Consider the following 25,857-nt stretch of genomic DNA (forward strand, 5'->3'; position numbering starts at 1 on the left):
ATATCTTTAACATACAGTGTTGGATCATTTAAGAAGATGCTACTGATGATGTAAGATGTTAGCTTTCGTAGCAACAGAACAGCACAAGAATACCTCTTGATGGGCTAACTATATGAAATTCAGTGGTGGGAAGGTACTTGCACATTGATGATTAAGATTCTGATGTGTGTTGGTCGACCACGCGGAGAAGAAAACAGATATACTGAACTCACCTTAGAAGGTTATCTTGACATGGCAGCCATGAGTTACTGACCCAAATCCTTGCGGCACTGAAAAATGTGGCCGATTCTTCAGAGAGAATGACCCTGGCCGCACACCTGGTGACAAGGCGTGCTGCCGAAGGAAGCACATAACGCTCTCCGGCGGCCTAACCCAGGAGGTGCTACGCTGAGCACACCTCGCTTCTCTGTGAAAGAGCAAAGGCTACAGTCTACAGGGAGGCAAGGAAGGGCCGGCGCCGTAATCCCACACTCCTGAACAGAGGAGGCAGTGAATGAATGGATTACTCAGCACCCGGAAGACACTGAAGGAAACAAGAGATGCCATAAAGCTGTGCTCCTGCTGAAAGGCGTACTGACTTTCAAGAGGACAGAGGAAGACCCAGGCAGTGCTCCCCTGCCCTGGCTCCTCTTGGAAGTATGTTATGGAGGGAGAGCTACGGTTTTCTATCTCCATTACCAGCCAAGTGTTTGTACAGAACACTGGGTGACACACTTCTTCGTAGATTTAAGGGGTAAAGATTTAGCACCCCACCATTACAAGTGGTCCATTTTCTTTTCTAAGAAATGCCCACTATTTCTTTGAAAGAGCTCTCCTCAGCTGTGCCGCAGGCTTAGGGGGGAATAAAAAACCCAGCTGAACCACAATCTTTTGATCAGAGAAAATCAGAACCTCAAGTCAGGTATAACTTGCCAGACTTCAGGCCAGAGTCGGAAGGCAGGCTTTGTCCACCCAGGCTAACAAGTAGGCCAGCCTTTGTCACTTCAGCTCACTATGGGCTTGCCTGAACGCTGCTCCCTGCCCCTGCCAACTCCCTGAACGATTCTAAGAATCCTACTAGCTAAAATGGTAACTCATGTTTCTTCTTTAACCTATAAAACAAAAAAAGTAGCCTGTAAAATTAGGTAGTTACAAATCTCACATGATATAGGTTATTATGTTGGTTCGGTTAGAAAGGTGTTTTTCTCCCTAACTGCACAAAGTTATAAAAAAGCAGTCTGTTGCTGGGAAAACTGACTAACAAGATTAGGAGATTATATTCCTCTGCTGTCAGCTAGCTAACCAAAACTGATGTGTAAAATTCTTAAGGCTCATATTTTAATCAGGCATCTGATACTTTCCCCCTGGAAGAGCCTCTTTCTACTTTGGATTTATTGCAAAAATTCATAAAATACATTAAAGGAAAATCATATTACATGTAACACTATAATAGCTTATTTTATAATTTAAAAAATTAGATGATTTCTTTATTTAACAGTTAACAATGCAGATCTGTACCCACTCATCAAAGAGTTATATAGTAAGGTAGGATTAACACTGATAAGGTAATGAAAACAGAACTAAAACCAATTCAGATAAAATTTTTTAATGTATTAGAAAAACTATTCCCAAATCATTTGTGTTTATAATTTTTAAAAAGTTCTATCATTTGTAAACAGAAAAATTTATGGCCCTTACTAAAATCACTCAAACTACCAGACTGTTTGAACATCAAGGACATTCTGTGTGATTTTCCCAATGGCTAGAGTTAACTCAAGAAAAAGATATGTGTCTGTGTATGTGTGTATGTACATGTACATACACATATACCTTCCAAGGATATCTTTTATTGAAGACTTTACCTTTCACAAGAGTCTCTATTTTTGTTTGGATAACCGCATTACTTCCCCAAACTCCTGACTGTGGTGAGCTATCCTCTCATCGCACCTGATACTGAAGGAATTCATTTTCCAAGTTCTAATCCTTGAATTCCCAATTTTTTTCTCTATTCACTGACCAAGGCGGTTGGCTAGGTTAGTATAGGAGCAAACTGTAAATATGGAGGAAAGGTTTCTGCATGGATCTCAACCAACGTGATAAAGGAGCTCAGCTAATGAAGTACCAAGACTGTCTTAATTATCTACTTATATTATAATCATAAAATTAGAGAAATCACAAATCACCACGTGGTACATACAATTCCTTCACTTCACAGAAAAGAGGATCCTATAAATCAGTGATCCTCAGCGTTTTGGGCCAGGTCCCACAGTAAGTCAGTGATAGGGCTGGACCTTGAACTTAACTTTTCTAATTTCTATTTCTACTCCAAACCGCTTTCATCATTTAACAGTCTTAATCCCCATGTTAGATAAATGTTCATAATACCAACAACTCTAATTGTCAGGGAACAAAATTAACTATTCAACAATTCCTGGGTAATTTGAAAAACTGAAGATGTTCAAAAAAGACCTAAAAGTGAATTTTTAAAAAGTTGTTCTTGTCTCTTTGATTTAGAGGCAACTGAACTTGAGAAGAGACTTTCTGATTAATTTCTGTTGATTTATTCTTTGGAAATGCCCATTTCCACTTAGAGTGGCTTTTAAATGGCTGGCGTGGCTCAAGAGGTTTGCGAAACCTAAAAAAAAAGAAACCCTTGTGTGACTATGAGAAATAGCTATATATTTTTTATCCACAAAATACACAACTTAAAAAATTAAGTGTAAATAGACTTGGAAGAGTAAGTTCAGTCAACATTGAGACTTTAAAAATTGGCTTGAAAAGTGTACAACTCAAAAGACAGTGAGGTTTTCCAACTCCCCCAAACACGAGATGTGTTTTCTACCCATGTGCTCAGTTTCAGCAGTAGGCTTACAACTCAGGTCACTTTCATTGCAGTAAAAACACCCCCAGACTGAGTTCATTCCTGGTTTCTGTTTTGCAGTAGAACTGAACACAGAGCTTCTTGGTTTCTTGGCATCTCTTGGTACAGGTGCTCACTTTCCACTTCAGTACACAATCTGTAGACTTTTTATGTTCTTTTCATGTTTGTTTCTCACATGCCACAACTGTGAGGTTCGTGTCATGTACTTTGCTGGGTACTAAATTCTGATAATACTAATAGTCTGAACTCCAGCAAGAAGCACCAATAGAGCCCCATCTGATAGGGGCTTCCTTTCTCTCCTAAAAGAAGTATGGTTTCTTGGCCCCAAGTGACTGGGAGTTACAAGTGATCCATCATCCCTCAAAGGAAACGTCTGTGGTAGTAGTGGAAAGTTGCCATTTGGCAAAGAAGAGTAGGGGAGAGCATTGTGAGTTCCACTTTAAAAAAATTTAATGCAAAGAATAACAGCTATTAGTGATACACATTAATGCCATGTAAGGTAGAGAAATCTAATGATAAATCCAGGACAAAAGAGGATGAGGGCAATTTGAAGAAAAGAAAGATGTTTTGACAGTTTTTATAATTTGTAAGTTATTCCACAAAAATCTGTTCACAAATTTCTCTCCTTGAAGTGGCACAAAACTATAGTGAGTATGGTTGTATAGTGAACATGATCTTTAAAAGCAACGCTGTGATTTTCAGTAAACTTGCTACCAACCAGCATTATCAGCAAGTGGGGTAACTTGGGTAATCAAGTATCATATGTATCTCATGTAGATGTCTGATTTTTCAAATAAACCTGATTTAAAAAACAAACAGGGAAGTTTACTCTTTCACTGAGGATCAGAACTATGACCCTAGAACCTCCAAATGCCCCTGGGGGCATTTTCATGAACAAAAATTAGCACTACAATGTAGAGACAACAAAAAGGACTGTCATAGGGCATTCTCCTTAACACAACACTGGATAACAAAATTTTCTCACCAAAGAATCCATTAGATAATAACCACATACTTTTTCCATGGTTTTAATACTTTATTCTGTAGGTAGACCACTACTGTTAGCCAGTGCTACATACTTCTCTTTAGTATTAATTCCACTCACCTAAAAACTATAGCAAACTAATTAAGCCATTCCGAGTTAAGTCTACTGTTTCATGCTTGATGAAAATAATTTTGTTTACCACAATTATGTGGATGTCTGCATGCAATGCATAATTAGCACAGTAACAACGAACATGGGAATATTAGCTCTACCTCCGCCCCCATGTTTGTTGACTTACTGTGCATAATAACTGGTATTGAGACTGTAACAAGATCTGAGAATAAAGCTCTTAGTATCCAAAACATTTTCTAAGTGAGGCATTTGTCTCCGACAGAAACTGTCGGACAGGGCAGTACTCATTTATTTTGTTGGCAAAAGCTCATACTTTGGAAAGAAGAAATATGACTAGAGATGGGCATTAAGCATGTTCTCTAACGGATGTGAATTACTTTTAGAAAATGAAATTCGTAACCTAAAGAAAGGAACTCCTATTATCCAAATTTATCATGACTTTTCAAAACTGTGAGAAAAGCAGACTATGACTCTGATGCTAAAATATTTGGGGAGAATCTCTGATTTATATTTAGGTGCCAAGAATTCCACTTTCATGCCCCGAAGTTAAGCACTATCCATGTGAGAGACTACTATACAATATACTATTATCTACTATATTTATCGTAGATTTACTTATAAATAAATCTACTATAATCTATGTATAGATTTACTTATAACACTATTTACTATATTTATATTGATAATATATCTACTATATAAGCATGTACTGATCCTCACATCTGGCCAGACACTTTATCTTCAAGTTGTAATACAAGTATTGGAGAACAAGAACAGGAAACAATGATTTGGGGGAAAGTGTACCCATCCTTTTAGAATAGAAACAGCAGAGTATTGACACATTATTAACACACCCAATGGAGGAGTCCACAGCACAATCAAGCAAACTATCGAAAGTAATGAGGCTTACCATAAATGGAAATAAAATATATCAAAACCAATTATTCATAACAGTAGATTTTTAAAATATTCTTCCATTTTCCCATTAACTAAATAATAAACTGAGATCTATTCTTACCAGTATTCCTTTTAGTTCATTCACTGCACTTTCAGAGCCTTTTGAAGATTCTGGCTACAATTGTAAAAAAGAAGAAAAATGACTGAGTAATTCAGTTTTAAGATACCCAACAAAGACTTTTACATGGCAAAGTGTTGGTGGCTTATATTGACTACATTTTTTAAATTAGGTCTATGTCTTACGGTTAGGAAAAAATATTAGACATGCTAATGCTCCCAAGGAGCAGTTAAATAGAAAATTAGAGGTAAGAGCCAAGCTACCATCTTCTACACATCATTTTGTTACCTACTATCATCATATGTAGAAAAGATCTGGTAAACATTAAATTTCAAAGATTTAATTCCAAATTATTGAGAACATTTTACAATAAACTCTTCTTCACTCTCATTGCTGGACTTGAGGCAGCAAATGAGGACTAGGAAGGCAGGAGTGCAGAGCAGAAAGCAAGCAACAGGGTAGAGCACCTCTCCGCTCCGTCAGCTCCAGGCCAAGGCCAGTTTACAGAGGACTGGCGCGTCTAGTTTCATGAATTTCACAGCCGGGATCACAGGAGAATGTTAGCATCACCAGCTATCAGAGTAGTAAAAGACCTCAGAGGGCGTGCAGTCCAAGTACTTCATCTTACTTATGAGGAAAGTTACACTTTGAGGAATTCTGTATTTGAGTCAGGTGTCTCGATTACAAGCCCAGTTCTCATCTGGCTACACCACGAACAAAATAATTTGAAATGAAATTCTGGGTAATACCTGCCTGCCCCATAATACCACAGTCTCTGTGGACCCCTCAATGAAAAGATGGCTGGAAAAAAACCCTCTGATCTTCCCTGTACCACTTCCTTTCACAAAGGAGATGAAGAGAAAACCTACAAGACACAGTGAAAGGAATCACTCAGGCCTCTCATTCCTAGAAAAGAGGCAAGGCTAATCTTTCATCAAGAGATGGGAGGTGATTAATGGCAACCTATAATTCTTTCCTCTCAAAAGATAATAAAAGAATAAGATCCTATTCCAATTTTTAAAAACGTACAGTTAGAAAAAGTGAGAGAGGTTTGCTGCTCATGTACAAATTAAACTAAGGTGTTCAACTTTCATAGCCTCCGTTTTCTGTGAAATACACATGCCATCAGTGGCAGTCACAAGTGCCAGTCAAAAGCTCTAAGACACTAATTTTAACCACACCAGCACCACCACCAACATCAAGGAATTTAGTGATATGCAGTTAAATTAGTACTCTCAAGGCAGGCTTGACTTCTGTAGGTAAGCTGTCCGGTGACATGTTACGACTTCTGAACAAACACCCTGCCTAAAGGCATACTCAAAAGTGCTGCTATGCCACTCAAGATGCCCTCTGACTGCACAAGCCTTTTCAAAGCCTGGACTGCATACTCTCATAACTGGTGACATTTCAGGAAAGTACTGATGGTACTGGGGGAAGAAGTCTGCACTGAGGCATGCAGTGACCATTTGTTTTAAAGGTTACTGACCAGGTCATTCACCACTATATCTACACAGTTTTAATGATTAAGAGCAAAAAAAAACCAAAACAAAACAGTTGTCCACTGATCCTTGTTCAGCTGTCCTCCAGATTTTGAACTGACATTAAATAATGTGTAACTGTTGAAAGAGTCACGGCAAGAAAGAAAAAGGACAAAGTGATATAATGAAAATGAAAGTACATACAGAACACTGATTGCTTACGATTTAAGAAGTTTTCAACATTTTTCTTTCTAAACTAATTTTGTTTCTTTTACGACACTGCATTTTTCTCTAGTAATAATTTGGTTTTGCTATTCTTTCCAAACTAGTTGTGACATGAAAGCCATAAAAATGTATTCTTTTCTAAGGTTCTACTTAGACTCTTCATTTTAAAGTGGTTTCACATTTTACTCCATTTGACCCTAACAACAACTGTGTGAGCCAGAGAGGGTATCTTATGGAGAAGAAGCCCGGGAAGCTGGGTGATAGTGCAAGGACCCGACTCCAACAACAGTGCTCTTCACTCACTCATCAGACACTGGCACTGAAAGAGCTGTGCCCAACTATCTACACGCTCAGCTTCTGGTCCAGTTCTACATTCTGCCCATTTGCTTTCAGAGCTCTAGCACAAGACTGAATTACTCTCCACAGCTGGCCGAAGCTTCCACTTCCCTAGATGTGAATCTTCTCTTGGCGTGGAATGCTCGTTCCCTCTTCCCAACCCCCTTTCCCTGGACAGCCCACACCACGGCCATTCCTGCCTTGTCCAGTTATCTTGTCTGCCTGTGACAAAGTGGCAACTTTAAAAGCTCAGGTGAATTTCTAGTGAACAGTCATGACACTCGGGGACACTGAAGTAGCTGCAGAAGGGCATCCTTGAGAGTAAGAAAGGACCATAAAGTTTGGTTTAAAGGAAGAGGAAAAAGAAAGAGAAGCAATCTGCTGCTACCTTATTAGAGTGAGGAAAGAAAAAGCATTTTTCAAGAAAAATGTCAAAAACTCTACTATTGAGTCTATTTAAATGGGACAGATATACAAGGGGAAGGAAAAGCTCTGAACTAGACACTAGGTACTTCCACAGACCCTGGAGCTCACTGTGGTCTAGCTTAGAAGACAGCTGATGATACAGATACACAAGTTTCTCCTTGAAGTGACCGGGAATAGGTCTGTGGAATTAATGGAAACAATCTTATAAACCTCACTATTTTTCAAAAGTTGTCTTAGGTCTCCTACGGTATATGATGTGATCCCCACACTCAGATTCCCCTCCCCCACGCACTAAAACAGAAGCCTCGGGAAGGCAAGGATCTTTGTGTCTTGTTTACTGCTTTATTCCCAGTGCCTAAAACAGTACCTGGCACATAGCAGATACTCAATAAATACTTGTTGAATTACACACAAGCACCAGGAATTGATGAAAATAAAGGGCGTGCTAATTGTTACTTGTTTGGTATAACAGTTCATATCAACGTCCCTCTCAAGGAGACGGCAGCACCCTGCAACCACAGGACTTACTTTCTGTAGTGACCTAGGTTTCCTATGGGTCAGAGTCCTTCTGAAAAGTGCTTATATGAAGCAAAGCCTTTTACGGCACATTAGCCTTAACCCAAGATTTGACAGTCAATTCTGATGTAGCTTTCATCAGATTTCAAAATCTTACATCAAAAACAAGAAACATCGGGGAAAAAAGCATTTAGTCATTCCATACCTTTGCCTTGGGTCTAGCTGTCTGATTAACTGGTCTGAGATGAACTCCCTTTTTAATTCTGTCCATCATCTCTTCAACTGCTTGCCTCTTCAGGTCTGTGACTTCTTCAGCTATTCAAAGAACACACACATAAATCATCTTATGTTACAAGAAAACTACTTCCTATTTCTGGTGACTTAGAAAGACTGCACTATGTAATTAACCACAGTCATTTTTCAGACAGTCACAAAACACCAATAATTTACTAAGGTTAACAGCTCCCAGGTAGCAATATTTTTTAATAAAAATCTTTTAAGAGTTATAAAATTTAAGGTCTAATTTGTAGCCTGGAAATCAGTATTGGCTCATCTATGTTAAACAAAGTACATTTTGTTCCGTTTGTCAGCATAATAATAGACCTGAATTTCTCCAGGTCTTTAAAAACCTAATTTTGTACCTAACTCCAAATAACCATTCACTTTTGTCTCAAAGATGTTTTTGTAACTTATAGTACAACCTATGTCAAAGAAATCCAACCAAAGCAGGAATAACTATCAAAAAGCCCATTTGAAAATAAAAGATCAAAGAGATTTTTTTACCTGTTGGAAGAAATCCACAGTCAAAAGATGAGCAGCAAATAGATAAAATCTATTTTTAAATTGCCATCTTTTGTTTAGGAATCATATGGGAAGGAAACATTTAACCAAACCTTTTTCAAGTCTTTTAAAATTGTCAATGTTAAAAGAAAACATACATCCAGAAATGACTGCAGTTAAGTAATTAAATTTGATAAAAAATTTCAACTGTCTGTTGTTTAATCTTTACACTCTTTGGCTGCAAAAACAATAAAGCTGTTGAAATATGTATCAACTAGATGAATGCAACTGAGGTGAGCTGAGACCTGTTGGTCAGAAGAGTGAAATTTGTCTCTTGCACAACAGCTTAACCAAAAGCACCAAATCATTCTGGAACATTTATCACCATTAATGCAGCTCTAGATCTTGTGTTTACCTCCAGCTAACTCACTGTATCCAATACATTCAAGTTTAAATATCTCATAAAGACCCTCCAACAGACTCCACATTGTGGGGCAGGCATATGGTAGGCACTCAGCAAGCATCTACCTACTGACTGACTTGTTAAAGTTCGAGCTTTAAATGGCTATCAACAGTTTTACTATTTGAGCAGAAATAATTAAACCTCAAAAGAATGGCTTCTAAATGGAGGCAATCACAACTATATCCCCCAGCTAATTCACAGTCATGTCAGGCTTTGCGCTAAGGAGGCCGAAATCATGGCTTCTTTTACTGCTATATGGCAGACTTCACTCTAATCCTGGGTAGCTATTCCTCTTATACACGCTGAGGGGAGCAACTTAGAGAATCCAGAGGTTCCATTATCCTCCACTCTGCAACATCACAGTGATGGGATCACTGCTATATTCATCATATAACCTAGGTTTTCTAATACAATCCTGATTTCAAATAGTGCTGTCATTCTCAGAAGCCACTGAAATGCTGGGAATTCAAATTTCTCAATATCCAAACAGCATTTTTCAGTTCCAGAAGTCAAAAGAGTATCTTTTGTGAGGCAACATGGGAGACATGGCACCAAGGTCAGAACTCATCTACCAATAAACGAAAAGACAACAAAACTGTGGGTTGATCAGCTATGTGCCCTTAAGCAGTATTTTCTAAGGCAACCTCTGTTGATGGCTCAGAAACATGTTCAACAAGGGGACAGACAAGAAAATTACTATGAACAGAGATTCATTCATTCATTCATTCACCGACTCCCTTATTCAATATCTGAATACCTATTATGCACTACATGGTACTTTTGCTGACCGTTTTCAAAATCAGAGGAAATAAGACACAGATCTGTCATTCAAGCACCTGGTATGGGTATGGAATTTATTCCAGAGAATTTTAAAAAATCTTTAAAACACATTCGATTTTCAGAAAGGCTGCCATTTTGAGTAAGACTTGGGAAGAGCTGCATGGCAACAGGAACACCGCCTACAAACAGATTAGCACTCTGTAAGGAACGACTAAAACTCAATTAAATGCACAAAACAAAAACTAATTAAGGCAGACAGATGGAGAATTATGGTCAACACCATTCAAGTCTGCTGCAGCATCTAACATAACAGGAATTTAAAGTAGTTTCTTATTTTTGCTTGCCAGAATCATAGTGATAATTCAGAGAAGTGCCACTATCTGTATTGTGTACAGATTATAAACCAGGCTCATAAAATTTTCTCAGTCTTTTTCAAACGTAAAGGATTAATTGGTCTTAAGGAAAAGAAATCACTCTTATCAGATTCCCTACTCAGGCACAACACAAGGGCAATGGCTAGGTTAACTACACAAGCTTTCTCTCTCACCGACTCTGTTTTTGAACTAGCAAAATGCAATCTATACGAACTTCTGAACTATTAAGCAGTTCTAATAAATCTGCAAGAATCACCTACAGAGAGCTCATGGTATGTTTTGTAATTCTTTTCTGCAATCACGCAGTTGGTAATTGTCTCACAAAAGCATGTAATCAGGGGGACAATAGAAATATGCAGGATACTGGAGATTAAAGAAGAGGGACAAAGGAAGACAAGGGGTCTAATGTTACTGAACTGCCACAGGAAAATAAAATCAAATGTTCTTTGAGTTAGTGCTTCCAGGTCAGTCTTGGATCAGAAAGCTACATGTAATTAATTGAGGCTTAAATTTTAAGACCCACTTGAAAAATAAGTTAGTTCCTCAAAAAAAAAAAAGGACCCACAGACAAAACCATCACCTTATTGCTCAATAAAACTTTTTGGTATTACCTAGAGGAAACTAAAATGAATTTTTAAATGTCACAGGTTTACTTTTCTCTTTCAATAACACTTTTAAAAAGGCATTAAAGAAAATCTTATGGCACCGTGATGCACAAAATTTCTAAAGAACATATCATAGTTGAATAAGTTTGGATTTGACCTACAGTCATAAAGTTAAGAAAATTTCCTTAACTACAATGATCACAAGAGCCTGCTGAATGAGGACTTCTGCCCTTCAGGGTGACTGGTACCATGCCTTTTTTTTTTTTCTTTTAGGTAACATTTTGAATATTTTCTACGTCATGGGCACTACTCTAAATGCTTTACATGTTGTGAGACTCATAATTCTCAAAACAACTCTATGAAATAGGAACTATTATTCCCATTCTACAGATTAGCAAACTGAGGTAAGAAAATATCAACAAATTAATGACCTAAATATATGATAAAACAGCAGGCATACCTCTCAAATCTCAGAACTTGTCCAATAAATGCATTCATATCAAAATTAGAGTTATTAACTGCAAAGTATGTAATGATTTCTTGTGTCTAGATCTTAAAACTACTTCTAAAATATTTCACAGACCTTCCCTACAATCAAGCTTTTTAAGTCATAACCCAACAATAAAAGTTTCTCCATTCATAAGCTCTGAAAAACATACCAACTGTATAGCAAAAGCCATCATACGATGCTAATATAAGAAAACACTGTGATAGCAAGACTGGTTCCCACGTTATAAATGCAAACTCCAAAGTGTCTCAGATGACCCCAATATTGATGCTCTACATTCGTTCATCATGTCTATAATCACTGTTGATCCACTCAACAACTATTTTTTAGTGTGAATGATTAACAAAACACTATAAACTACCTTGCCAGACAGAGCAAAGTATGGCTATGGTACCTATCATTTAAGGCAGTATGATTTTAGGGTGGCCCCAGTTTAAAAATCTCCTGATCAACTTCTGTGTCTGTAACTACTTAGATTCCCAAAGTAACAATTCAATAGCTCAAGGATGAGGGGGAAAATGCTGCCACATTTCATGAATTGTAAATGAAATATCATTTTCATAAGGAAAACTGCATGGTTTCTAATACTGGGAGTTAATAAGTTCTAGAACACATCTTTTTAAATTTAAGGGTGCTGTTGAGGTTGATAAGCTAATAATGTAATTTACTGAGAAGGGGAATTTATTTTATTCTGACTGCCTTCTTGACCCTCTAAGACTTAACCAGTTTTCCCAAAACAAGACTGAAACAAACAAAATTTTAATCTTAATTACAGTGTCAGGGGAGGCTTAACAGCCAGTAACCCAAGAGCAGGGCTGCCCTGCAAATCACCAAAGGCAGGACTTCGAAATCCTGCAATGCCTTGGCAAAGCAGAATTTGCCTTTTAGCTGCATTACAAGGGGCTGTAGGAGGCAGGGGCAGAAAGTCAGTTCATACAGATGATAAAATCAAACAGCTTTCGTTTGTAATGGTGCTGCAAGGTTCTTGCTAAGAAGAAAAGACCAAGTCTAAACTTTGATTCATTCAATATGCGTGAAAGCTGTGGGAGGCTGCAGAGAGAAGTAAACCCTCACAGAGCCTGCAATCTGTTCGGGGGAGAGATGTGGAAATAACCCCAACACCAGAGCAGAGGCTGGGGGGGTGGGACATTAAATCCTCACAGTAACAAAATTTGAAGTAAACTGCTATAGCAACACACATTAATGAGCCATTCATTCTGGATTATTAATACTCATAAATAAAGGAAGAGGAGGAAGAGACTGGGAACACACCAGACAATATGCTGAAACCTGAATGGGAGACATGGAATCAGAACAGTACCTTGCTAGAGGACGGGCAGGAGGGCAATTCTGGAATGAGGAAAGACAGGAACAAATGCACAGGAGGCTTAGACGTTAGGGGCCAGCCATAAGGTGAAACAGATGTAATGAGAAATGAGGCTAGAGTAAAGGCAGAGAACCATCTCTAAGCAGACAGGGTTTGAGATTCTATTCTGAGGCAGGGAGAAGCACAGAAATGGGATAAGATGTAGGACAACATAATGAGACCTGGCATCTGAGAACACGGCACTGCAGAGGTATGAAAATGGCTGGGGCGGGGCAAGGAGACCCGGAGGCAGGAAAAGGGGGCCAAGAAGTTTGCACCCATTTGGGCTTGAACCAGGCTAACCTACCATGCTCCATAAGTAAAACAGGTTGAACAAACACTGCTGAGTTTAATTTGGGTTCTATGGTCCTCAGGCATAAAGGCCCAAGATCTGGGGCCAGCATTTCAAGCTTCTGCTCTCAGTGTGGGTCCACATCAAACTGCCCACAGCTCTGTGCACTGACTCTGCACCTACCGACCTGGGGCCTCTGCTCAGCAGGAAACCTCTTCTCTCTCCATCCCCATATCTTCCTATTATCCTCCGCTTCTCCCTCTCCAAAGAATCACAGAGTCCTGTGAATTTTACCTCCCTAAACAGCTCCTGAATTTATCCATTTCTTTCTCTCTCTACTACTACCACCCGCATCTCAGCCCCATCAACATTCACCTGAATGAGTGCAACAGTCTTCCCTCATCCACTCTCATTCCTGTACAGTCTGTTCTCTGTTCTCTCACTGCAGCCAGTGTAATTTTTTACAAAGGACAAATCTCATCATGTTACACTCCTACTTAAACTTCTACTGCCCTTAGGATAAATATCAAAATCTTGACCACCGCCTCTAGAATCTGGCTCCTGTCTACCTAGTAGACTTCCTCTCTTGCACCCCATGTTCTAGTAATATCAACTTTCTTTCAGTTTCCTCATATGTCAAGCTCCTTCCCCACTCTGGACCTTTGAATTGTTGCCCCTCTATGTGATCTATTTTACCATATATACCCTGACCTTCTAAATCCACAACTACTCAGCTTAAATATCACTTGCTGACATCAGTAGTCCACCTCCATAATCTCTTAGATCAGTACTGATAATCACTCCTCCACAGTACTGATCAAAAAAATGTATTTAAATAATTATATATTACACTGGTAATTATGTGTTTACTTCCTATCTGCCCCACTCAAATGTGACTTTATGTCTTATATCTCCAGTACAAAGCACTGGAGAGAACACAGAAAGTGCTTGACAAAGTCTCAGTTCATTGCTATCAACTCTAAAAAGCCTTTCCCCAGGACTTCCCTGGTGGCGCGGTGGTTAAGAGCCCACCTGCCAGTGCAGGGTTCACGGGTTCGATCCCTCATCCGGGAAGATCCCATATGCCGAGGAGCAACTAAGCCCATGCGCCACAACTGCTGAGCCTGTGCTCTAGAGCCCAGGAGCTGCAATTACTGAGCCCACGTGCTGCAACTACTGAGCCCACGTGCCACAACTACTGAAGCCCGAGCACCTAGAGCCCGTGCTTCGCAACAGAAGTCATTGCAATGAGAAGCTTGTGTACCACAACGAAGAGTAGCCCCTGCTCGCCTCAACTAGAGAAAGCCTGCGCACAGCAACGAAGACCCAACACAGCCAAAAATTCATTAATTAACTAATTAAAAAAAATAAACATAAGGAGTGGTGATTGTATAGCACAGAAAATACAGCCTATATATATATCTTTAAGACCTTTCCCCAAATCCTCATTTGGAATTACTTCCTCTCTTTCTTTTACACCCCAAAGTACCTCACCCCTTAATGAAAACACATTTCCCAGCATCCCTCGCATTACAGTATGTGTGTGAATGTTTACCCGCTCTAGACAGTAAGCTACGTGAAGACAATGACTATTCTTTGGTTCATTCTTCTAGCTGTTAAGTTCACATTTCTCCCCAACAATCTGTTCATAGTCAAAGAGCTAACAAGTATGTCTACTGTTGAAAAATTGTACACCACCAACAAAAAGTTAACCAAAAGGGTGGGGTGAGAATTACCTGTTTCTGGTTGAGCTGCCTTTTCTTTCTTAGCACCACTGCCACTGGGGTGGGATCGCTTCCGGATCATGGACATGAGGGATCTTTAGGAGAAAGAAAAAGATCAACAGGATTAGTGGATGCCTTATGATCCAAGAAATAAAATGTATAGATTCTAAGTAATCAGTTAAAATCCAACTCTTCTCTAAGTGCATGAATATATAACTAGAATTTAAGTAGCCTACTTTCCACTTTAATAAACTGTTAAATTTTTAAGAAAGAGAAAGATGTCTCATCCCTTTACTGTGTAAAAACCAAACTAGTTACTGGGAGAAGGGGGCTGCTAACATTATTACTAATTTTATGCAGAGACATCTGCAAAGTAAAATAGATAGAGAAAACCTTTCAATATCCATATTTAAAATTCAGAAACAGCTATCTATGTAATACATTTGAGGGAGAGGGAAGGACAAAAGAATTAGGGGATGCTTTCGTAAATATCTATTTGCGAAATATGGGCATAAAAACATCTGAATCTGCACAACACAGACCAGATACTTCAGGGATAACATATATTCAGACCACTGTCTCTCTGGTCCATGTTTCAAAAATCTGTGTAAAATCCAAATCATGATAAATTTGACATGAAAATTTAAAACCTCCATATATTAAAAGACATCATAAAGAATAAAAAGAAACTCTACAAATCAATGAGAAAAAGCACACATCCAACAGAAAAAAAGGACAAAACCAAGAAACCCCATAAAAAAGGATGTCCAAATTTCCAACACACAAACAAACAGGTTCTTGACTTCTTTAGTTATTAGGAAATCACAAATAAAAGCCACACTGAGGTTTTACTACACACTCATCAAATAGGCAAGAAATTTTAAGTCTGATAATATCAAGTGTTGGTAGGTTTGTGGAGTAACAGGAATTCTCAAACTGAAGATGTATAAATTGATAGCACCACTTTAGAAAACTGTTCAGCATGAAGATAGACATATCCTATGAGCTAGTGATTCAACTTCCATATATATTACAGAAATACAAGCACTTGTGCACCAGGAAGCATGTACAGGAATGTTCATGTAGAATTTCCATAACTTCCCTGAACTGGGAATGACTCAAATGTCTATCAGTATTACAATGGATAAACACATTTTGGGACATTCATAAAGTGGGTTACGTATCAATGAGTATGAATGAACTTTGGCTACATAAAATAATATGGATGAATCTTACAAAATAATATAAAGTGAAAAGAAAAAGACACAAAGGAATACACTACAATTCCAATTATATAAAGTCATAAATGGACCGTATATGTATTTACAGTAGTTTAGGGATATGTATATAGGCAAAAAAACCCTTTTCTTTAAGAAAAGGATAAAAGGATAGGACTTGAGGGTACTAGCTTTGTTCTGTTTCTTGATTTTGATGGTGATTACGTGGATACTCATTTTATATTATTTTAAACTGTACATAAGTTTGTGTACACTTCTACATATATATTATCGCCCCCACCAAAAAAAAAAATGAATCAAGAACTCTGAAATTCTTTCAACTACATTATAAATGTCCTCAGTGTAGTAAACTGGATTTGACAAAATACAGTCCTGAGGAAGACAAACTGGGAAGAGAGGCATAATGCTGCCTCCAGAAAAAGGGGCAACTGGATACACAGTACTATTTGCTCTGAGGACAGAACAACTTGATGTTCCTTAACCACTATCATTTTTAGGTTTTTTTTTCACTTCTTACTTCTATCTTTGGTTATATTATTAATCCCCTCCCTAATTGCCTTTTCTTAAAATTCTCACACATACTGAACAATCTCCCACAAAGCATAGCATAAAGAAAGTGCTACATCCTACTTTACCCTGTGAAGTTTCCAGGACTTACCAACTGGGAAACAATCGGTCACTGAGCTTTTAACTTCATCTAGTTTGTCTTCTTTGGGCTCATAGTGGCCCAAAATGTAATTAAATTATTTTCACAAAACTTCTAATTTGCACAGAACTTTAAAACAAGTACATTGTAATCCATAAGGTGAGGGAATTAAATGATGCAAACTTTATTTTTTCCATTCTGTCAACTGAAGACAGAATATTCAATGTCTACTTGTTAACATTCCATAGAAGGGTGGGGTTTGGGGAGGGCTCTCACTAATCAGAGGCCTCTCCTCATTCTGTAATGATCCCATCTCTGGTTCTGAGGAGAAGTTTTGAGAATGTGTATTATTGTACACAAAGATTACAAAGCAAGAAGTTATTTGTACTGCTCAGAACAGTTGTATGTATTTACATAAATGAACTAAGAATATATGTCCAACACTGCAAACCACCTAAGTAGATAAGAGCAAGTGCTAGCTTTAAATGTTCTGAAGTATAAGTTGAAGACTGATACGGTGTCCACAGGAAAATCATCTGTAATATTAAAAAGAACTGTCAAGATGTTGCTTAGACTAAAGAGAAAGTATCAATAGATAGTGTGAGTTTCACAGGACAGATGAGAAGACCAGGACAAGACATCTGGGACCAATCATCCAAACCTCTGGCTAAAACTGCCCCAGGTGGAAAATATTCACCTTGAAATTCTTCAAGTGTTCTTCACACCCACTGTGAGGGTTAATTTATGAGTCAACTTGACTGGGTCATGGGGTACTCGGATAAATGGTCCAACATTATTCTGGGTATTTCTTTGAGGGTTCTGGATGAGATTAACATTTAAACTGGTAGCCTGAGTGACTGTCCTCCCTAATGTGGGATGGGCCTCCCTCAATCAGTTGAAGGCCTGAATACAACAAAAGGTGACCCTCCCCCAAGTAAAAGAAAATTCCTCCTGCCTGACTGCCTTGAAACTAGGATATCTGCTCTGTCCTGCTTTTGACTCAAACTGAAACACTGCCTCTTCCTGGCCTGGTGACCTTCAGACTGAAACAATGCCACAGGCTCTCCTTGGTCTCCAGCTCGCTGACTCACCCTGAAGATCCTGGGACTTGTCAGCCTCCATAGTCATGTGAACCAGTTCTTGAGAATACATTCTCTTTTTATGTATATGATGTGTATGTACACATGTACACACACACACGCACGCGCACGCACACACACACACGCACACACACACATCCTATTGGTTCTGTTTCTCTGGAGAACCCTAATACACTAATATACCCTACCCTTTCCCCATGAGCCACACCTGGCCAGGACCTGTCCTTTCACTCCATTACTACAAAATGACCAAGATAATGCCTTTTTCCTCTCTTAACTCTCTCCCATCTGTCCTCTAAGTCAAATGAGCAGGAAGAGGAGGGGAAAGCAATAAAGCCACTTAAAGAAGCCACAGGCTCTAGTCTTTTTCTTCCACTTCCACTTCTATCCATGATCTACTTCAGGGTAAAACAAACAGCTCAGGAACAAAGTTGGAAAACCCTGATTAGTGGATTCAAAGTCCATTGAAACTCAATACAAATGCAAATATATGTTTTTGACAAGAAAGTACTCCTTATCAGAAAATAAAAATCTCTTTCTACTGAGAAATTATATTTTATACTACTTAAATTCATCTTAAAATAAAAATCATTCATGTTATTCAATGAAAATTTTCTTTAACGGGCCTTATAAGAGTTCATGCTTTAGATATACATAGTCTGAGTCCTACTTTCATTTCTCAATGTGACTGCAGGATGCTTTTTGAGAAAATATTCTATTTAGGTTATACTTTACTTTTAATTCTAAGGGCTCTCAAGGTTTCAGAGACTAAAAATTAAAGGCCAACAGCAAGATTATAATCATTTTTTAATAGTTATCCCTCCTCACAGACAGAAGTGACCTTTCTTATCAAGCTCAAAATTCTAGACCTTAGAAAAAAATCAAAGTGATGAATTTCCTATTACAAATGTCAAATTCAGAATATCTCTTACAGATTTAGCTACTCAGGACAGAAAGAATTTAAAATACCTGAAATTCTTTCAGTTGACTCTTGGATCGATCACGTGTAAAAATTATTTTGCCTTACCTACTTCAGTGGCTTAAAGTAGATCTGTTAGGTTTCCGTTAGTTCAGTACTTTTATTTTTTAAATAACTGAACAAAGCATAGTTTTTCAAATTCAAGTTAGTGAGAGAAAAACATGAAAACGTTCTGGAGAAGCTCAAAATTCCTTGATCTTCCAGTTAAAGGAAATCCTAATGATATGGACTGAAGTTTTAAAACTGAAGTATCAAAAAAATTTTTTTAGATGTCTAGCTCCTTGGTTTGGAACATCCACATGAAATCTAAACATCTACAACAGAAGAATACTGTAGGCCACAAGATGTCTTTATATGTTACAAGAAAGGAATGATATACTGGCCTTCAGAAAATTCTCTGAAACACCTGCTGCTATCTTTCATACTTTTTACCACCACGCCCCTCAAAATGATGCATCTAAGCCCGTATTGCTTAAAAAGGGTACCAACAGCATAAACTTCAGTTTCTCTGACAAGGACTAACATTTGATGCAAAGGAGTCTTCCTGGACATGCTTACCGGATAGGATTTGGAGGGGGAGGAGGAAGCGGTGGTGGAGGAGGAGGTGGGGGAGGTACCGAATTCTCAGACTGGTTCACCCGTTTCTGGAGTTCATCGACTGCACAGAGAGCAAGCATTCAAAAAAGAGCTGAAATAAGCAACTTAACACCTTATATACGTGTAAAGGAAAAAACAACCACTCTCAAAATCAAGTTCTTTTATTAAAGCAAAGTTAGAAATTTCAGTATGAAACTGCAGAACCCTTTAAACTTTTTATCATCAGTAAGAGAGACCTTATATATGTTACCAAAAATTTACCATCTTTTTGCTATATATACAAACTATGGAAAAGAAAAAATAAATCAAGACAATGGCTGGATGGGTGGGAAGTAAGGATTGAGAGTAGGCTGAAGAAATATTTGTTAACAATAGAATTTACTACTCAAACACTAAGAAATTGTTAATACTTGACTTTTAAAGTATACAGACCAAGAATTAATTTTAAAGATGACATTTAGTAATGAATTTTAATAGCATACTTTCCTCCTCCACTTAATCTCCTTCAAAAACTGCAAATCCTAGAGTTCTGGATTTTAACCAGACTCAGACTCTCAAGTGTTTAACTCAGAAACTTTTTGCTCTTTGGAAGAGCATTCTGGAAATATAATTTATTCATTCAAGCCATTAATGAAACAAGTTCTTACTAAGCTCCAACAATGTGAAAGAGCCTATGCTCAGTGCTGCTCATGACACAGTTCCTGACTTCAAGAAACTCAATTTGAATTTATATCACAGATGTGAATGCCTCTAATCGGGCTCTAATGGGCTACAGGTACCGCACTCAAGAATAGCTCTCCCTCTGCGCAGTCACTCTACTTTCCATGACTGACTACCCTAATGATTTGTGCATTTGTTTTTACCGTCAACACTTAAATAAGCAGTGGGGGCCAGGCTCCCTGACACCAAGAATCCTCTAGTTATTTCATATGCATGTGTCTGTTTCTCTAAAGGGAGTTTGAGATCCTCATGGACAAAAGGCATGGTTTCTTTTCTTCTACATTTTTTATAGCACCCTAGGATACTGGGTATGGCTGGGTACACACACAGCAGACAATAACAAAAAAGAATGGACTACTTCTTAATTTTAGATCAATTTCAAAAAATAAATTGTAATTCACTTTCATTGTGGATTAGAAAGCATTGAATATTTTTTAAAGGAAAAAGCCTACTTGGTTTTTCTGTACAGATTTCAAAATTCTAGTATAAAATTAACCAAAAATATGTGAAGTGAATATTGAAGCTGTTATAAAGGGAACAACCTGCCCCCTTAAATTACCTACTTTCCAACAGAAACTTATTACTTATCCCTGAGTAGTAATCCAACTCACACATTCTTGTTAAGCCTTCTAGAACTGAATGAATAAATCGTTTAAGTAACTCCTGGTGTTTTAAAAGTTTTTCCATTTAATATATATATTGTTGCCCATTTTATCGTTAGGTGTGATACTGAAAGTATTATTTCATGTGCATAATTAGACATTGAAAATGAAGGTAGTATAAACCTAAAAAGTTTAATTCTTTTTAAAAATGCACCCTAAAATGAATAAAATAAGTATTTAACGAACACTCATCTCTGAAGCCCTGAGAAATGCTGAAGTTTTGGTCTCCCCACATTAATGATATCTCCGTCTCTTAATTCTGTATGTGATGCTCATAAAGGCTGTGAGTCCAAAACAGAAGTCTAAATATTTGTGAATCACATGATTACAGCGACCGTTCTAATGAATTACAATAGTCAGAAATGAAGAAATTTAAAACAAATCTTGGTATTTTTCTATAGCATTTAGTAAATGTACTGGTCATGAGAGATTCACATAGTAATAATAAGACATAATAGGCTACTCAGTGCTTTTACCGGAATGCTTTAAATTTCTAGCTTTCTCCTCAGAATTCTGATATTTCAGTTCCAATTCTTTTTTATCTTCTTCTAGAAGCTCCAGTTGCTGTTTGAGGTTGTGCATCTCTTTGCGGAGAGTTTCATTTTGTAGCTGCTCTTCTAATTTTTTGACCTATAAGTTATAAACAGACTTTTATGTGGTGACAGTTTTTCCTCTGTCAAGGAAAATAAGGGGAAAAATAAATGTTTCCCTTTTACTTTGCACTTCATAGCAAAGAGATTACAATTCATCTGAAAAACTACACAAATCCTAGGATACAGATAATACTTAAGATCACTAGCAGCAATGTAATTCAGTATAAACTTATTGAAGACTTATGTCCCAGATAATTTTTAAATGTGAGTAGAAAAAGTAAAATATTCATTTAATTTAAGTAACAAATTCATTTAAAACAGATTAACGCCTTTGTGCCCATTTTCAAAAGAAAAACTCAGGTAATATTAAAAATTTGGTGGGACAACTTGGTAACAAATATCAAAAACCTTAAAAAAATATAAGGAAGAAAAGACCCTTGATTCAGTAATACTACTTTTAGAATTTGTGAAATAGTAAGACAAGTGTTCAAATACATTAACTAGAATGTTCTTTGTAACAGGGAAAACTTGGAAATAACCTAAATGTCCACCAATATTACTGATTTAATAAATTATAGTTATGTTCGTTAAATGAAATACTATGCAACCATTTAAAAATCACATAACCTCACTATACACTGACATGGAAATATATATTACCAAATGAAAAAAAAATCAGGTTATAGAGCCATATGCTTGGCATGATTCCGTTTAACCTATATTCATAAAACTACACATTTATATAAAGTTTGGATATGTACCAAAATATGGGATTTTTAACTAATCTTAATTTTCTGCTTTAGCTTTTTCTGTATTTTAAAATTTTGTTTTATTTTAATCATAAAAACAACACAGCTGTGTTTTAAAGATTGCTGAATCTGCAAGGGAACTTACAGACAGGTAAGAAATGTTTTCAACCACATACCTGAAAGATTATCCAGAATAATTGTATAGTATAGTATAATACGTTTAGAAGTACTGACTGCTATAAGTTCATTTGTAACTTTTACCTAATCTTCAGTACCTTTCCCACTACCCCAACAAGGAACATACACAACAATTTAGTCCCATCCTCAATACAATTTACTGGGCTCTTGCATGCATTATTTACTACATGAGTTAACTACAGTAGTAGAACTTTTCAGAACCAGAATTTCTAACATAAGCTAAATAAAAATAAACCTTCTTTCATTCCCTTCATTTGAAAAGGTAATTCCTGGGCTTTCCTGGTGGCGCAGTGGTTGAGAGTCCGCCTGCCGATGCAGGGGACGTGGGTTCGTGCCCCGGTCCGGGAAGATCCCACATGCCACAGAGGGGCTGGGCCTGTGAGCCATGGCCACTGAGCCTGTGCATCTGGAGCCTGTGCTCCGCAACGGGAGAGGCCACAACAGTGAGAGGCCCGCGTACCGCAAAAAAAAAAAAAAGGTAATTCCTGCATATGGGGACAAAAAAAATTCTTTCCCTTCCATCCTACTCCCCAGGCCTCTTTCCCAGGGGCAAGCACAGTTACCACGTATTCATCTAGAGGTTCTCTACATATACGCCAACATTTCTTATGGAAGAAAAAAAAATTAACTCTACCTCACAACCAACTTGGTAAAAACTCCAGGAACTTCCAAGGATTAAATGTCAATATTGTTGCTGAAAGAGACTTCGACAGGTGGTAACAAATGGCAGCTAACAGCCTTTCCTTCACAAACTAGGTACACTGTAAGTAGTATAAACACTGATGTAATTTTTCTCAAGTGGTTTCTTTAATTTGAAAGGCTTTGTTCCACCTCTTCACCTCTCCTCCTCTCTGCCTCTCTTTCTCACCCACCACGGTGACTATCCTTTCTGCCTAGCACATACAGGTAGGCTGTGTCAGCTGGAATAGCTCTACTCATACAAATTGAAATAACCACTTAAGTCTTTAAACATAGATCTGTGCAAGTTTACAAAATCACAAATTTTCCCTAAGCAAATAATTACTACTAACATGGACTTTTCCTCCCTCTTTGAATAAAACCTATGCCCTCCAACAAGCTCTTTGAGACCACTACACAATACACTCTCCTAGTGTGTGTAGTCTCCCAAAACACAATCAACTCAACTTGGAAATGTGGATTTCCAAACTGCATTATCCAAGCTCTTTTTGAGTTGTATCTCTTTCCCTCGCTTCTTCTGACCCTTTGGACAGTTTAAAGATCATTATAAAGCCTACAGCAGTACATAAATTTTAGTTGGATACTATAAATTAAATTCATTTGGTAGTTATTTTTTCTAAAAGGTGAAAAGACTGGAAAGACTTAGTCACTTAGGCAAAACATGGAACTATGAGCTACTGGACTGACTCTTCTCAATCTAAGTATGTGTGTGTATTAAAACTCCAGGAGAAAATCTGGTACCTTTTGTTGATGCTCAATTCTCTCTTCTTCAAGGAGCTGTATGAGTTTTGCATTTTCATCTAAAGCTTTCAAAAGCTGCTGGTCAGGAGCAGAGTTCTGTAGCAGAAGGTGGCTTTGTCTCTTTAGCTTGTTTTGTTCAATAAACATCTGCAAAAGTTAATTATAAAAATGTATATACCAATCATTCTCACACATCTCCTCAACTGAAACTGGAACAAAAGGAAAAGTATGTGGAGTTTTTATTAAAAAGTTAAAGGCAATTTCTGAATTATAGTATAATGATTTTAGAAGTAATGATTGCTATGATTTCATTCATAACTTTTATATAATCTTTAGAACCTTTACCCTTGCCTCAGCACAGTATATATACAAGAGTTTAGTCCTACACTGCAGTTTTTAATAATTTATTATTGCTTTAAAGTACATTAATACTAACAGTAGCAGCTAATATTTATCAAGAACTTATGCCAAGTACTCTACTAAATATTTTATACACATTATTTTAATCCTTATATCAATCCTGTGAGTCGAATGTATCTGCAATGAAAAGCTAAAATGCACTAAACACTATGGGATAGATACAGTGGCAATCATTTTACATACATTTTATCATCTAATCCTTAGAACACCACCGTCAAGTAGACACTATTATTACCCCATTTTTACTAATAAGGTAACTGAGGCTCCGAGGGGTTAAGCAGCTTTCTCAAAGACACAAGTGAGTAGCAAAATCAGGATTTAAACCCAGATCTGTCTGATTTATAAGCTCATGCTCATCTGGCTAATCTCCATCCTCTGCTATCTACTAGACCTAAGATTCTGTCTTAAATTAGTTTTTCCCCAGTGACGAAAGTAGTTAACAGTAAGAGGGTAAAGAGGAGAAGGAACAAGGTATATTAATATTTACTGAGCATTTTATAAAACAATTTACATATATTATTAACTTAATCTTGACAACTTTACATGATTGAAGGCAACATTCTTTTCTATTCACCCATTATTTCTTTTCCTTAATACCCTACACAAGTCAGCCAGTGAGTGATTCCAAGCATGAAATGTTTTTCAAATTCTGATATCAGGCTTATCTTACAGTAGAGCAACAACATTTTCAAGTGAAATTTACATTCTTCCTCCATCTAACACCTCATTTCTCTGTAAGAATAGGTATAGATAGAGCGTGAATGAATGTGTGCGCACGCACAAGTGCCAGGCTGGAGAAAAGTGAGACGGGAGGTGTCCACACGCTAGGGAAGAGTAATCAGTATTACATCATAGTATCTTAAGCTTGAGATCAATGGTTTAATTGAAATGACTTATTTCAGGTTACTATTATTTTAAAAAATTATTTTTAATACATTTTTCCCTCTTAAAACTTAACTGGTTGGGGTCCCTTGCTGGTATCTTAGAAAATATCTCAGAGTCAACATGAAAGGCCAGCAAAAAGCAGCCGACGTAAGTGACATTCTCTGGCTCCCCAACAAGTGAGGCCTTTTGCCAAGAGAGCTCAGAGGCCAGGAGCAAACAGAGAGGAAGCAGTCAGCGAGGTTGACCAGGACAGAGGTGGGAGCTCAGCACTAAGACAATGCAGGGTACAGGTGACCATCAATGCCAAGGGTGCTTTATTACTCTCCCTGCACTGCTTCTCTGTACTCTGGTTCTCTCTTGGGAAAAGGGATAGATCTCCTTTTCTGTGTAACACTAGGAACACTTGCTTAACTTTACATGATTATAAATTATCTCAACTCTGTTATTCTGGAGAGAAAAGAATAAAGATATGTCTTAGGGGTGCTAACAACATGAATTTCTTTTGCAAAACCCTGTAACAATCCCTAAATTACAATATAAGATGAAAAGAATGTACAGAAAAGAAATTCCTTTCAATAATAATGGTAACTTGAAAAATATTAGTCACTAGACTACCTTTTACAGACTTTAAGATACTAAAATAAAACACTAAATAATGCTTTTTCTAAGATGTATTTAAAGAAAATTCAGTTACCAAACACTAATGAATTTGGTTTTTAGCTACAGTAAGAACTTGTTGGTTAGAGTTATTAAGTTGGTCCCTTA

At 37.5% G+C, this 25,857-nt stretch overlaps 1 protein-coding gene across 4 annotated transcripts in view; it reads right to left on the bottom strand.

Annotated features, from left to right (window-relative positions):
• SHTN1 (shootin 1) overlaps positions 1 to 25,857 on the bottom strand; it is a 100,860-nt gene that overhangs the window by 21,055 nt on the left and 53,948 nt on the right. For 3 of the 4 annotated variants that reach the window (XM_032608757.1, XM_032608761.1, XM_032608759.1), the window contains 6 exons: positions 23,788 to 23,934; positions 21,284 to 21,437; positions 19,387 to 19,486; positions 14,878 to 14,960; positions 8,179 to 8,288; positions 4,996 to 5,049 (listed from right to left, as the gene is read on the bottom strand). In XM_032608757.1, the coding sequence (XP_032464648.1) occupies positions 4,996 to 5,049; positions 8,179 to 8,288; positions 14,878 to 14,960; positions 19,387 to 19,486; positions 21,284 to 21,437; positions 23,788 to 23,934 (648 nt within the window). Of the gene's footprint in view, positions 1 to 1,569; positions 2,615 to 4,995; positions 5,050 to 8,178; positions 8,289 to 14,877; positions 14,961 to 19,386; positions 19,487 to 21,283; positions 21,438 to 23,787; positions 23,935 to 25,857 lie in introns of those variants that run through there. The other variant, XM_032608760.1, reaches the window with a different exon arrangement.

Source organism: Phocoena sinus, chromosome 16 (genome assembly GCF_008692025.1).
Source record: "Phocoena sinus isolate mPhoSin1 chromosome 16, mPhoSin1.pri, whole genome shotgun sequence".
Classification (NCBI taxonomy): domain Eukaryota; kingdom Metazoa; phylum Chordata; class Mammalia; order Artiodactyla; family Phocoenidae; genus Phocoena; species Phocoena sinus.